Source organism: Erythrolamprus reginae, chromosome 3 (assembly GCF_031021105.1).
Source record: "Erythrolamprus reginae isolate rEryReg1 chromosome 3, rEryReg1.hap1, whole genome shotgun sequence".
NCBI lineage: Eukaryota > Metazoa > Chordata > Lepidosauria > Squamata > Dipsadidae > Erythrolamprus > Erythrolamprus reginae.
In genome coordinates this window covers 147,919,126-147,934,972 of record NC_091952.1, presented here as the reverse complement: position 1 = coordinate 147,934,972, position 15,847 = coordinate 147,919,126, and the positions used below count along the sequence as shown (strand labels likewise).

General features: G+C 35.5%; 1 protein-coding gene across 2 annotated transcripts in view; it reads right to left on the bottom strand.

Moving 5' to 3' along the window:
- CFAP61 (cilia and flagella associated protein 61) overlaps nucleotides 1-15,847 on the bottom strand; it is a 135,271-nt gene that overhangs the window by 58,011 nt on the left and 61,413 nt on the right. For both annotated transcript variants that reach the window (XM_070747004.1, XM_070747003.1), the window contains exon 18: nucleotides 9,479-9,606. In XM_070747004.1, the coding sequence (XP_070603105.1) occupies nucleotides 9,479-9,606 (128 nt within the window). The remainder of the gene's footprint in view (nucleotides 1-9,478; nucleotides 9,607-15,847) is intronic.

Below are 15,847 nucleotides of genomic sequence, written 5' to 3'. Positions count from 1 at the left end.
ATTCCCTATGCAAGCGCCCAGAGAAAGGAAAATGCTTCGTTTGCTCTGGACTGCCAAAGCCTCCTTAAGCATCACCAAAAGGCTCCTCAGGCAGCCCAGATGACCGGGATTAAAGGGGGAATGGCAGGAAACTGGCCAGGCCTTCATGTAGCTCTCAAATTTCCTGGGAATTTTTTCTGGGCTTGAGTTCTTAAGTAGAAAATGGTTCTTAAGTAGAGCCCAAATAATCTTGAACACCCGGTTCTTATCTAGAAAAGTTCTTAAGTAGAGGCGTTCTTAAGTAGAGGTACCACTGTACTTGAAAGAAGGAAAACTAAAGAACAAAAAGCTAAAAAATAGTTTTCACAAGGAAGGAAAAAACAATAATGGAAATCATGGAAGAAATAAAATGACTTGTATTAGCAATAGCAAAGAGAATTGAAAGATATGAAGGATGAACAAAACAATACTGTGAAAATGTCCAGTTTAGAAGAAACAAACACCTCTTTATTCCTTGATAAAAATTGTATCCAAACTAATGTTTGCCCATGTAAAGAAAAAGCTTTGAACTTTTGGAAAGAATTGTGGGAAAACCCAGTAGAATACAACAAAACTGCCTTCTGGATCAAAGATATTCAACAACAAACAACATGAAGCAAAATGGAAAATATAAAAACTGACAGTTGTAAAATAAGTATTTTATTCTTAGGATGGATATATGTTTATCCCAGGCAAGTTTAAATTCAGTTACTGTGGATTTACCAACCATGTCTGCTGTAAGTTTGTTCCAAGCATCTACTACTCTTTCAGTAAAATACTACTCTTTCAGTAATTTTTTTTTCCATATTTGAAAGCAAATATGCAAAAATGGAAAACAGTTCTAACAGCAAACGGGGAGAACACTGGTGAAGTCAACATCAGATAAGGAATCTTCCAGGGGGACTCACGTTCACCACTACTGTTCAACATTGCATTAACTCCACTGACAATAATCCTATGAAACACAGAACTGTGATAACAAATTTCAAACTAACATGGCAAGATAAATAATCTACTCTACATGGATGATTTAAAATGTGTGTTAAAAAGTCCCACTGAAAATCAATACTCAACACTGTTCAGCAGTGACATCAAAATGAAGTTTGGACTTGAAAATTGTGCTATATTATCCATGCAGTGAGGAAAAATGAAAATAAATAAATAGAAGGAATAGAACTGAGAAATGGAAGCATAATGGAAGCCTTAGCAAAGGATGATGGTTACAAACACCTAGGCATACTGAAAGCAGATAACATCTTGAATGTTAACACAACAGAGCCAACACAAAAGGAATACATCAGGAGGGTCTGCAAAATATTAAAATCAATACATTACTCAGTTGGAATAATCAACTGGATTTTGCTGAATTGGAAAACCTGGACTTAAAAATGCACAAACTTTTGAATATGTACCATGCTTTATAGCCACAAAGTGACATAGGCAGGTTTTACCTGCCAATAAAAATAGGAGCAGAGGGCTATTGCAAATACATCAAACTGTAGAAGAAGAAAACAACACCAAGTTTGAATGATTATGTAAATCAAAGTACAGAAAAATTGCTGCAGGCTGTGAAAATGGATAAAATTATATATATAAAAAACAGAAACAAAGGCAGAATATAAGGAAAAACAGCTGGATGACAGATTAAATAAATGGAGAATCAACACTTGAAAAACATCCAAGGGCATGGTTTTAAAATGGGAACCATCAAGAAAGAAATGGAAGGTTTAATACTTGCTGCTCAAGAACAAGCACTACAAACTAATGCCATTAAACGAAAATCACCGACATTCAAACTGTCGACTTTGCAACAAGAAAGTTGAAATTGTTTCACACCTTCTCAAATGAGGCCAATGACCACTATTGTTTGCAAACTTCAGAACTTTAACAGAGGGTTTAACAGAGGGTTTCCTTGAGGTACAGTCATACATTGAGGTCGCAGATAAATGTATATGTATTGAGATACATTTACTCATTCATTCTTCTTATACAGTATTTAGTGACTGATAGAGAGGTCTATTTTCTCAATTTGTTTAGATGAAAATTTTTCTTAAATCAGATAAGGTGGTGTGAAAAATTCAGTTCTTGGTCTCTTTATTAGGGTTTTAAATATTGCAGTTGACAATTAAGGTGTTCTCATTCAATTTGTAATCCTATGGTGCCGAAATGAAGGTAATTTAGCTGCCTCTTCCCACCCTAGTAACTTCCATGTGCTGGAATTTCAACACACACAGGTTTGTGTGTCAGCTGGGCTTTATGGAAATTTAAATCCAACAAACAGAAGATGCCACATTAAGGAAGGCCAAATCAACATTTCAAGAATCATTATCCTAGATTGCTCAGTTATTGCTTTATCGGAGCTTGCAAAACTATAGAAACTGAAAAAAAGTTAAGAATTACCATTAGTCCATTAAAATAGTTTTTTTATATGGCACTGAATCTCCTACCTGGAAGGGAGCTATAGTTACAAAAAATTCATGGGTAAATATAATGAGAGGTATAAATATAATGAGGGTCAAGATTCTCTATTTTTCACTAAGAATATTGTCTAGAAAATAAAACATTGTTATAATTTTATGTGGACACTAACTAAAGAATATAAAAACAGAACAGTAAATCCTGCAGAGATTTGGGGTTACCCTCGTTTCTGGATGAACATTTGGTTTACAAAAGCTATTAAAATTCTATTTATTTTGGGTGGAACAGTATTAGTTATATCATAGAACATAGTTTGGAAATTATTGCAATTATAATCAGAAAACTTGGTAATTAATTCATTTTTTGACAATTCAGAGCTAACTCATGAGTGCTTCATCCATTTTAGACTTTAATACTAAAATAAGCAGCATATTTTTGATCATTGCAAAAATGGAAGCATGCTGAAGAAAAGGTAGAGCGTACCAGAAACAGAACTACTTTGCGAGGTACATATAAAATCCTGAATACCCTGTTCTTTACAGCACAGAGCAACCGTCAGGGTTTTTTTTAAAGCTTCAAGTTAAGAGCTCAACCCAACCAAGCATTAAACAAGTGCACCTGCTTTATCGAAGCAAATAATTCCAGCAGGGATTCATGTTGCTGTGGATACAAAAGGGGAAGAACAGCTCAAAGATACTTGTAAAGCAGGAGGGATTAGAGTATCTAGGGAAATAAGTAAAAGGTATTGGGTTTCATTGCCTGGCTTTAAAGTGCAGCTACAAAAGGAGGCCTAAGCATCCTCGGTTTTAAAATAAAAAAAGAGTCATGTTGCCAATTTATTAGTGATGTGATAAAGAAAGCAGAAATTATTACTACTTAGATTATTTGCACTTTTTGCAAAGGTAGATATATTCAATAAAATTTCAGATACTCATGGAAAAGAAATAAGCTTTCTGAAACAAAAAGATTATTTGAAGCTCTGAATACACTTTTACAGTCAAAGATACATCTCCCTAAAAGGAAGCTAAAGAATCAAATACATACATTAGTTGTACCACTTACAAGACACTCATTAAAAATACACAATTTACTAATTCAAAACTATTTCCTGATGACAAATGTAATAGAACAGAATGTTCACTATTTTCATAGGGGCGTGCATAAGCGCACCATTGTGCCTACTATCCCTGTCCTATTGTCTTCTATCGCTACTTTTTATCATTACTTATCTAATGTTTGATTTGTACAAATTACCACCCTATAATTGTTTGACAAAATAAATAAAATAAAATAAAATTAATGGACTACATGAAACACATGAAGCAGATTTGGGCCTGGCCAGTAGCTGAATGAGCAACTGTTTGGGGACAGTTGTTTTTTTTTCAAAGTCAAAACTACTTCAGTTAAAGTACTGTAAATTCAGATGCATTCTAGAGATCTAAGCTTATAGGGAAAAACAGATAATAATTATTTTATTCATGTTATCATTAAACCTCACAATCATTAGACTCGATATACCTATAGTACACTATTGTTCTCTATTAAATGATTGCTGCAAATATTTTGAGCACTATCTTGCATCATTATGCCTTGCATTTATCACAGACACCATCTATTGTAATTGATTTCACAGCCAGGCAAGATAGAACATGTCCTATTTACCTCTGCCTGAATATTGAATACTAAGTACCTGGCAAGCCACTGCATTGTTTTGTTTTGTATTATTTTCCCTCAATATAGGAAAAAACAGTCTGAAAAGGGCACATATTTCAGTCAACTCATGTGGCAAAAGGCAGATAGCATAAAACAATAACAATTACAACAACAGTCATTACATGTTAGCCCTGTGATCAGCAAGTAAGCACTAACTATTTAATTAGTCAACTAATTAGTGGCAGGCAACATGGAAGGCTCCTGACATTCTCAGACAAATGTAAAGATAAAAAGCCTAATTAAACAGCAAGCATTACACTAGCTACTGCCAAACAAGACAGCTGTGCAGGATACTATGTAATACTGGGCTACCAGATAACAGGAGTTGTATCTGTTCTAAGTAGACCTTAGAAACATGCAATTGCTAAGCCAAGGAAAGAAAAAAGGATAAACTCAATAAGAGTTATATTCATTCTGTCAACAATCTCAATCCTGTTTAGCTGAACAGGACTTACTCTCAGTTTGACGTGCCTATGATAGTTTGCAGTCTAAATGTGTCTCCATTATTCTTTTTAAAAAATAATTTTTAAATTATTTTTCTCCACTATACAGCCATACATATGCTTAATTCTTAACAAAATACACATAATTATCCATTTCCATTTGACATAAACATAAAACCATGTCTTAATTTGCACCTTTTATGTTTTCATTACCTGCCTTTTTTCCTCTTTATGTCCTATCACTTCCCTCCCTCTATCTCCCTTCCTCTCTTCCCTCTACCTTCTTTCTCCTTCTCTTCCACTTTCCTACTTCTCTCCTCTCCCCTTCTACCTTCCCTTCTCTACTTTCTTTTCTCACCCTTAACCTTCCCCTGAGTGTATTTATTCACAATCCATTTTATAACAGGCAGGTAATTTATGACCCTAATCCCATTTTGATGCTTCTCTTAAACTCGTCCCCCATCCCAGTATCCATATCGATTCTTATTTCTTAAATTTTCCTAAGTATATTTGCCATCTCAATGCTGCCTCCTCAGCTACCGAATTTTTTCACCTGGATCTACCACCTTCAATTTTCTATTTTTCTCCAATTTAATCAAAATTACTTATCTTCTATACATATTCATTTTCTAACCAGTTTTTAGCATACAGTATATATATGTTTTTTTCTGCCATACAAGGCAAAGGCTGCAAATTCAAATCCCAATAAGAGGATACGGCTAGCTGAACAAAGGTGTCGCTAGCAGAGGGTATGACTAGCAGAACAAGGCCGAAACAGATCTATCCTAGTCTTCCTTAATTTTAAATTCAGCATAAACATGTGACACACACACATGCACACACATGCGCGCACACATATATATTGCTCACAAAAATAAAGGCAACACTCAAATAACACATCCTACATCTGACTGAATGAAATATTCTCATTGAATACTTTGTTCTGTACAAAGTTGAATGTGCACCACAGCATGTGAAATTGATTGCCAATCAGTGTTGCTTCCTAAGTGGACAGTTTGATTTCACAGAAGTTTGATTTACTTAGAGTTATATTGTGTTGTTTAAGTGTTCCCTTCATTTTTTTGAGTAGTGTGTGTGTATGTGTATGTGTATGTGCAAAAAACATGTGATACATATATACATACATACATACATATATTCGACACAAATAACATGTAACCCTTCCCTGGTACAAAGCTGAAGGGATTGGATCTGCAAATGTTGCAGGTTCAAGTCCCAGTATGGGGTATGGCTAGCTGATGAGGCCAAAATAAGGCTGAAATAGATCTATCCTGGTTTCCCTTAATTTTCAAATTCAGCAAAAACATGTGACACACACACACACGTTTTTTTCTGTCGGATATATATATATATTTCCCCTTTCTTCTGAGCATGTGCAGAAGCTGAGCTTCCAGTACTGTGCATGCAGTTGCCATCTTGTCGCCCCCCCCCCCCGATCTTTCAGCATTAAGCATGTACAAAGCACACATGCCCATGCAGCATGGGAGGAAGCGAATCGGCAGTGAGGTAAGTTAAACCCACCTCTACACCATGGGACAGTCCTTCACTCTTTCCAGATCTAAGTACCCTGCAGGCTGGATCACGCCCCCAGGCCTTGAGTTTGACACCTCTGCTATAAGATCTATAACAAATATTGTCAAACACTTTTTCAAATGCTTATACTGTCTATAAGAATATGCAGTTTTTATTTTTATCTTTTTCATTATCGATATGAATTATAATTAATCATTGCTATCCTAAATATAAAAATGCAACTTTTGGGCAGTTTATTGGATTAGTGTGTAGGGAAATTAGACAGTCTCCTAATAACAGGTGGTAAAGGGATGATACTAAAATAGAACAAAGGGATACTTGCTACAAGGTGTAGTACAAATTCTTCTTTTTGCATTATAGTTGGCCTTTCTGCATTGTCTTTACTAAAGGAGTAAAAGTACAGTAATCCATTTAACGATGGGGTATAAAATTTTCCCTATTCCTTCTTGCAATAACTCTGTTCTTCAATATTTCTACATTGTTACTACAGTATGATGGTAAAATAAACGTTTTGAATAATGAAACATAAACTATATAATTTTAGGAAAATATCCGTAAGTACCAGTTTATACTGTATATTATCATTTATGGATGATAAGTGAAGAATAGATTTTTCTTTTGTGATATTTTTAAAATATTTTTTTCTTTCATATTTTATTCAGAATTGAACAGGTTTTATTTGGATTTTCAATATTTTTTTTTCAGTAGCTTTATTATCACCTTTAAGCAAACTACACACAAATAACACAAAATACACAGACACATGCACACACACACATGGAAAGGTAAGCAAGTCAAAAATTAAGAAACGGATATGTAAGACAAACATCTCAATAGAATATCTAAGCAATGAATGTATGAGTTTATATAATTATGAATATCTCTCTTGTTAGATAATTAGCCATTCATAAAATTCATCTGTTCTCGAAGGAGAGGTCAGTATCTTGGAAAATCATGGCAAAAGAGACTATGAATAATATTATATTATGGTTAATAATAATAAGGATGGCAAAACATTTCAAACCCCAAATATTTCAAACTTTTTATCTTTCTAAAAGAGTTCTGACTATTATGGAGGTCTTTCAAGATTTAAATAAATCTGTAACATAAACAAAACATATTTTTCGCGTCTAAAATATTTTATTTTATTTTAATAAAACAGCACTTGATAAATGAGCCAAGTTCTCCCCCATGTTATTTTTGTACACTAATCAAGCTTTGATATTTGAAGCAGACTGGGCTGGAAAGAAAAATGTCTAATGATAAACATGAGTGGGAAAGATATAAAGATGTCCTCATTTTTTCATACATTGTTATACTTCGTAATTTATTATAAAAATGTAATGATCCACTGCATAAGAGCCAATCATTTCAGGATGAATGTAACAGACCTATTTGGCCTTCTCCAGGGGCTTTTAGAGGAATTCAGCTAGACTGACCTGACCTAATGTACACTGCCCAGATTAAATGTAATCTGAACAGAGTTATACTCTGAATAAAATCTCCAAATTATTTGTTCAAAGAAAATATATTTAGTGAATAGTTCAAATATCACGAGATGTCAATCTTTAGCTGCATTTTATTCTAAGATATTTAGCATGATATAGACATGATGTGAAAGTCTCTAAGTGCTATAATTAAGGTTAATGTATTTCTTTAACAAGGTTGTTGTCTGGTAAGTCAGAATACAATTGCATTTGCCATTTGCAATCCACATGCTTCATCTGCTGAAGTAGATTCTTAATAACTAGCTCTAGAGCTTTCCTCTTTATTCTTGCCATCTTAATGGAAAACGCTGTGTAAAAAAGATTAGAACTCTGTATGTCTGAAAACTGAATGTAATGGGACCAAATTTGGTAAGGTGAGAGAAGCTGCCAAAAGAAACATAAAAGGAAAATGAGAACCAAATCTGGTTTGGACCTGCAGAGTAAAATATTCTAGAAAAAAAAAATCCCCTAATGCCTTCTTATTGTTGTATATACTCCTGGTCAGTTGGAAGATGTTGAAGATTTTGCAGATTCTGATACAGATAGTGTTTATGAATTAGTGACAGGTCCTGGGTTACAGGTGTCAGAACAGGTGGGAGACCAGCCACAGGATGTTGCTATGAGTCCAGACTCCAGTGAAGAAGAGACAGATAATAGATGGTTAAATCCGCATTTCAGGTGGGTGCAGAGATGCAGAGAACAAGTGTTAGGGAAGAAATATTAAGGAGAGGAGCAGGTTAATTACTTAAGTGATTTATTTGTCATGTCCAGGTGCCAGCGGAGAAGAAGGGCAGAGTTTTCAATGTTGTAAATCCATCATGGACGTGTCACGATGTGGCTACGAAGTAAGCTAGTCTTTACTCTATTATTTAACAGCTGTTTTTATTGCTTTGAACTAATGCAGCCAAGCCATAAATCTTAAGATAAGGGAGGAGCGCTGGAGAAATGCTTGTGCGCTCTGATCGTGAAGAAATGAGATGAAAGAATTTGACTGCCTGTAATGCATTTTGAATTCGGAGGAGAGGAGAAATAAAGATGGAGTTTTTGTTTATAAAATCCTGCATTCAGTAAGCATAATTTCCAATTTAACCAAAGTTCCAACCAGAATCCAGAATACTTATGAGAGAAGCAGTTGAGCAGTGACTTAGAATGTTGCTGTTAGTCCATACAAAATCCCCCTCTCTCCTCCTTTCTGCTCATGTCACCCACAATAGAACATATAGTGTATGGCTTGCCCCGTTTCCCTGTACACAGAACATACATACAATTACAACAGTGGAAAGCAGAAGCACACAATGCACATGGACTAATATATTACTCCAATACATGGAAAAGGCAGAAAAACTGCTAAAATGTTTTGGGGAGAAATTCAAGAAGTCAAGCTCTGGATGCTTTCTCTAATTTTCTCTTTCCAATCCAATGGTATGTTGTAAAGAAATTATTAAAGGAGATTCACATTATTTCCTTCAGACTGGTTATCTATCTGTCCATCAGCAAGACAGCTTTCTGAAAATAACAGAATGGAACTAAATCTGGACAGGGGAAGAAGATCAAGTATGAAAATGGTTGGATTCAACCAGAAGCAGTAGAGAAACGAAATCTAGAAATAACACTCTTATAGTTTGACTCTATTCCTAACTATGAAAACTCCCTGAGTGACTTTGGACAAATCATTTATTCAAAGCCTAACCTAACTCAAGAGTCATTTTAGAGAGTAAGGTGAGACTTACAAGTATAGAACACCGAGCTTTCATTAAAAAGATGAGACATAAATGCAATAATTGAACCAATATAGTGAAAAATTGCCCAGTGCGAAATTAAATGACAACAAATCTAAAAACTTACCAAAAAATCAGTGTGTCCAGAAAGGAGATTCCTACATTTGATGCTCCAACAACTACTATTCTACAATTGACAGATACCTTAGGCTCCAAGGATAATTTCCGGTTGAAATGATACAGTGCATATTTTGACTGTGTGAGGAATAAAAAAGAAAAAAAAGTTCTTTAGTATATTTAGATTATAAATGTGTTATAAACATGAGCACAGCAATATGTGAAACTTTCAAATTGTAGAATGTGTCTGGAGAATTTCAATTTTCCAATATAATTAGGAATCTAGACAAATCAATATTCAGAGATATTGGTATTCTTCCACTTTTTCCCAAATAATTCCAATTTGTCATGAAATATGTTGAAATTGTCAAAATTACTTTAAATCCTTGAGGGGAAAAAAGGCCCAGGAAGGAACAAGATACTTTCATGGAACAAGATACTGAAGGTACAATCATATTTTCTGCAAGACAAAATGGGAGAAATCCATAGAGCTCATATGCAGAGGTGTTTAAAAGCTGAGCAGAAAAAAGTGGCTTGTATGTATAGAAAGCGGGAGAAGAGAATCGTTATTGACGAAGAATACTAGGTAGTTTCCAGAAACAGAAAAGCTAGAGCACAGAATGAAGTTTGTGAGAAATCTTCAAAATGGAAATGGGGCTCTTGTTACATTATACCACTGGGAGAAGGAGGAAATTGCAGTATAGGATTGGGTGAGTTACTTGAGGCAAAATCTGCAGTAGCTATGTGAACAAAGTTTTCATTATTTATATAAAATATCATAATGTGGCAATACTGAATTCGGGAAGCAGCAGTTGTAATAAGCACTACAGGCAAATCTTAATCTTAATCTTTTCTTACTACAAACATCAGTCAAAATTGAGATTAGCAACAAAACTGATTCTAAAATCTTGCCAGAACTTCTTTCCTTTTTTCCGCTGCTTCCTCCGCTGGCTTTTCCCCCTGATCTGGGTGAAAATGCTCCCTCGCTCACTGCTTTCCTCCACTGGCTTTTGCCCCCTGATCTCGCTGAAAATCCCCTCTCGTCCGCCGCTTCCTCCACTTGCCGCTTTTTTTTTTAAGCCTTAAAGTTTTGGATTTTCCTAATGGGTTTGCATGCATTATTCACCTTTACACTGATTCCTATGGGAAAAATTGCTTCTACTTATGAACGTTTCTACTTACGAACCTAGTCACAGAACGAATTAAGTTCGTAAGTAGAGGTACCACTGTACAGTACTGGGTTTTATAGATGAGTACACTTAGTTTTTTTAATTAATTGGATTTAGATGATTATATTGTATTGTTCTTCTTTTTATGTGTTGTAAGCTGCCGTGAGTCTTTGGAGAGACTGGTTATAACCCATAAAGCTCTACATGGCTCAGGACCAGACTATTTACAGGATACCTCCCAGAGACCAATAAGTGCAGACAGAGTTGGCCTGCTCCAGATCCCATCGACTAAGCGATCCAAGTTGGTGGGACCGCTGGGGAGGGCCTTCTCTGTTGCCGCTCTGGCTCTATGGAATCAACTCCCCCTGATGTCCCATACTGCTCCAACCCTACTGACCTTCTGTAAGGCCATGAAAACCTGGCTTTGCTGGCAGGCCTGGGGGCCATAAAGTAACAACCATCTTGGCCAAATCATATGAATGGTATGTATTCATGTTGTCGTGACTGTTCTATCATGGGTTGTTAATGAGGGTTTTATTGTTTTAGATTTTATATTTGACTTCTTTTTTATTGTATTGTATTTATATTGTTTATTGTAAGCCACCCTGAGTCCTTCGGGATTGGGCAGTATAGAAGTTGAATTAAATAAACAAACAAACACACAAACACACAAACACACAAACAAACAAATAGAAATCCAAACAGACAAACAAACAAACAAATAGAAATCCAAATAAATAAATAAATAAATTTTAATCTAAATAAGGACACATAGAAAGTTCCAACAGAAGAGAATATTTGAATAGCTCTGGGTTGAAATGAGGTGCTCTCAAGGCCCGGCTACAAAGTAGGGGTCAGGGACTAAACCACATTTTCCTCAACACTGAGTGGAACCAGCTCCAAAGAAAGAAGGAGAATCACAACAGAACCCCAACACCCTAAGCTAGTTCAGAAAGATTCCATGATCAATGGGTATCGAAGGCTGCCAAGATGCCAAAGGGGATCAAGATGGATTCATTATCCCCATCCTGAGCTGCCTCATCACCAAGTGCAACCAAACTTGTTTCAATACAATATAAGCAAATTCCTGAGCTACGTTTTTGCTGGCAGAGAGTTGCAGGAAGCAGTCCCAGCATTCGGGAGCCCATTTTCACTGGCAGAGAGTTCGGGCCACCTCAGATGCTCTCAACACGACTGACATTGAACTAGCCACACCCACCCTGGCCAACCCCCTGAAGTCAAACACAACCCTGATGCAGCCCTCAATGAAATTGAATTTGACACTCCTGTTCTAGATAATATCACAAGGCCATGCCTCAACTCAATCCATCTTGGAACAAATCCAAGTAATGTTGCCCACTGTAAAAACAGAGTTCACAGTAAACTTGTAGGTATTCCTGTCCCTCCTGACCAACAAGTAGGGAGTGGATTACACTGAATAGAGCCATCGTTTGACAATCAGAGAACTAAAGAAGAAGAAGAAGCGGTCAAATCTACTTCTAACCTTTCCCCAGTGATAACTCTTGATATCTCTTTTGCCATTTCAACATTGGTAAAGGCCCTATAAGATTTTCCAAACAGAAGAATGCCATGTAGGTGAAGTCCAATCTAAAGTCATTTTTCCCCCTTGTTCTAAATGATGACTAAGGCCTCATATGAACTGTGCATCAGAACTTTAGGGAAAACCTTGTTCCCTCTGAAACCCATTGAGTCCATTAAGTGCCTGGGGAGAATCAATCAAATACGGCAAGCTTCCTGGAGGAAAGGGCATGCTGCAGTAAATTCTAAATTCAACAGGGAATCATCTTTTCATGACAGATGGTAATATACCTGAACATATTGCTACCGTAGTGAAACAAAAGTAATGTATAATATGTGACAGTCTACCCCCACTGTGAGATGGGCCTGCCTGCTGCAATGCTGGCCAAGAACATGAAGGTTTTCTCTGAGCCCAGACCCAAGGAAAACATGTTGAAATCCTCCAGGACCATACTGTAAATATGGAAATACCGGTAGACAGAGCATCAAGTTATTTTAGACAAGGCAAGTGCATAGTTGCAAATTCGTCTTTGAAAAGGTCTACTAAGGCCATCCACTTCATATTTTTATCATGCTCTCTACCTGGAGATACCAAAGGTAGGCAAAGTAGTTACATTATGAGAACCAGATTTATATTCATATTTGCATACAATATATTAGTATATCAACTGATAATCTTAATTTCTGATCTTCCATATGCTAGATGGCAGTCCATCTGTTACATCCCTATGATAGCATAGAGCTGCTTTTTTTGGAACTGTGTCCATGGGCAAATGCTTTTTTCAACAGAAGATACTTTTTCTGCCCTTGTAATATTCCAGATGGAAATACAACTGTCTTTTAAATTTTATCTTTATTAATGTGCTTAAATATTGTTTTAAACATGTAATCAGAAGTGTCTCTAGTTCCAATATTATATAAAGCTTTGTCAAATAGAGACACTGCGAGACCTACTATGACTTCACAGGCTGAAAATCACATTGGAAATCTTTAGGTGGTAAGACTTCTATAAATGTTTTTATGAGTAATGAATAATTAATGCAGTGAGATATCAATCCATGTTATAATAATATTTGATAAGCCTTTGAAAATCCAAAATAAAGAATGTATTTCATGAAATTCAGTAAACTTATTTTATGCGAGGTAGTAGATGGTTATCCATTACTATTAGCATTGTGTGTAGAAATTAAAAGATGTTTGTGCATTATCTCCCCAATATGAGTTATTATTTTCTCTGCCAACTGATTCTGTGCTCTCTACCAAATAATTCCTTCTATTATTTGTTTAAGAAAAACAATGATACACAACTCTTCTATACAGTTCTTGCTGGTAAAATTTTTAATACAATGCCCCAATTTTAATTTTCAGCACGCACAAAATTCTTAACACTAATCCTTAATACAGACAATGCCATCACTTCCAACTGGCAAATCTTAAAAGAAACCTCTAAGATTCCTTAGCTCAGAAAATTCTTCATCTTGGAGCCACCAAATAAATGCTGAACTTTTTAATTCAAAAAGAGAATTAGACGCTTACTCAGCTTTTGGTACACCAATAGTAACCCTATGTTTCTTACTACTTTAATGCACTGTATACAATTCAAAGTGTTTGTTTGTTTGTTTGTTTATGCAGGAACCCAGTTAAAATAAAAGCAATGCAATTCCTCTTGCCAAAACTCCTGCATTTCTCTCATCTTTCTACAGTACCACAGTTTGCCCACAAATCATACTGATCCTACAATCAGACTATCAGTCAACAGTCCAGCCAGTCCTTAGTTATACAGCCCTAATAAGAGCAAATGACATTCCCCTTTGCAAAACATATAGAATTAGTTTTGTAATTCATAGTACAGAATATTCTTTAGTACTGGGAAGTCTCTTTCTTTTAAAGGATTTGAAAACCAAGATATTTGAAATTTAGGGAGATTAGAGCCATGTTTGACCATTGTCTTTTTATTTGACAGCACATCCCAAAAATGGTAATGATTCTTTGCTTAACTATGAGAACCCTAAAGTTGTGTCAGGATCTTTTATCATCAATATTAAAGTACTAAGAGAAGTTTGAAGTTTTGGGATTGGGCTCACTAGTAAATAAGTGATCGCTATCTCTTTTTTCTCATATTCTACTAATGTTAAGAAGGTTAAGAAGATTAAGAGATTTTAGACTGTTTTTGAGAGCATATTAATGAGGCAGATTTGAGATACTGTTCAGATGCACCCATTGTTCATTATACTTTTTTGTAAGAAACACTGGAATAAAAGTTCAAATATGAGAAGGTAGTCTATATTTCTCTGAAAATATTTTTTCAAAAATGTATATGAATGATTGGCTTATTGGAGATTGAAAAAATGTCTTCAGATTTATGTTTTTTTTCTGATAATATCTGGCAGTGCAATCATGACATCCAGTGGCCAATGTCAGTTAAGATTAATCTGAGTTAAATGACTGTAATACAATGATGCTATACGATAAATCGCAAATTGTTTGATTATTCAGTGAGTGGGATTACATTTTATACTAAGAAAAGATATAGCCTTGGTTTATTGAACAAATTGCATGAGGTGGATTCACACAGCACAGTAAACAATAAAGAAGTAATGTACTGAACATACAAACAAGGTTTATGCACTAAATTAAACCAATCAGCATAAAAGATGAACTTTCTGAATTGGTGAACTATGCTAAAGCATGGTTTGTTTTAGCCATGTAGAATAGATCACAATAATTGAATTCACATGTTTCCAAAGACTATAAAAACCAAGTATCTAAACTTGCTGTGTGTTAGAGAATGAAGAAGTAAATGAGAAAGATGCTCGCAATTTAAATATTGTTCCTTGGTGCACTGTCAGGTAAATTTCAAGAGTGAAAGAAATCATAATTCTCCTTTCCTACTAGAAAAGCCTTCTTCCACAATTATATAAATCCAAAGTCCTTGGATTTCAATCTGGCAATTACCTTAACTAGGTTCAGATTATTTGAAGGAGGGAGAAAATAGCAAATACGTTGAACTGCAAAAAGGGACAAAGATTAGGGTTTGGAACATATATATCATAAACCTACTGTAAATATAAAATTCCTCTAAGAAAAGACCCAAAGAAAAAAGGGGAGAGGAAGATTTAATATGAAGGCACCATGTGACAAGTGGCTAATTTATTTATTTTATTTTAAAATTTAGAGAGCTCAATTGAAATGATTCTGGGTGACATACAATAGAGCTAAAAATTTAATAAATCTAACATTCAATAAAATTAGTAAAACAGTAAACACAGGAAAAAAACAAAATAAATAAAGCAAGATCATATGAGGGGAGATATTACATAGAACACTGCCAGGGGCACAGGGTCCCTCTTGATAGGAAATCTGTAGGCTAGTTGAAATAATCTAGACTTTAAGAGCTTTCCAGGAGGGCACATGGATTGGGACCAACCTCATTCCTTCAGGAGAAATGATGTTTCAAAGGGTGGATGCCCTGGCAGAGAAAAACTTTTCTCCTAGCAGTGGTGGGCTACTAGCTGGAACGCATAAATGGGCTTGCCTCCGCAGCTCTGGAGGTCCCGTGAGTTTGAGCAGAGATATCCGTTGCGCCCGTGCAGGTAGCGAAATTGTGTACAGAGAATGTAGGTGCACCCATGTTCCGGCAAGATTTTTTGCTTCTGAGCATGCCAATATAG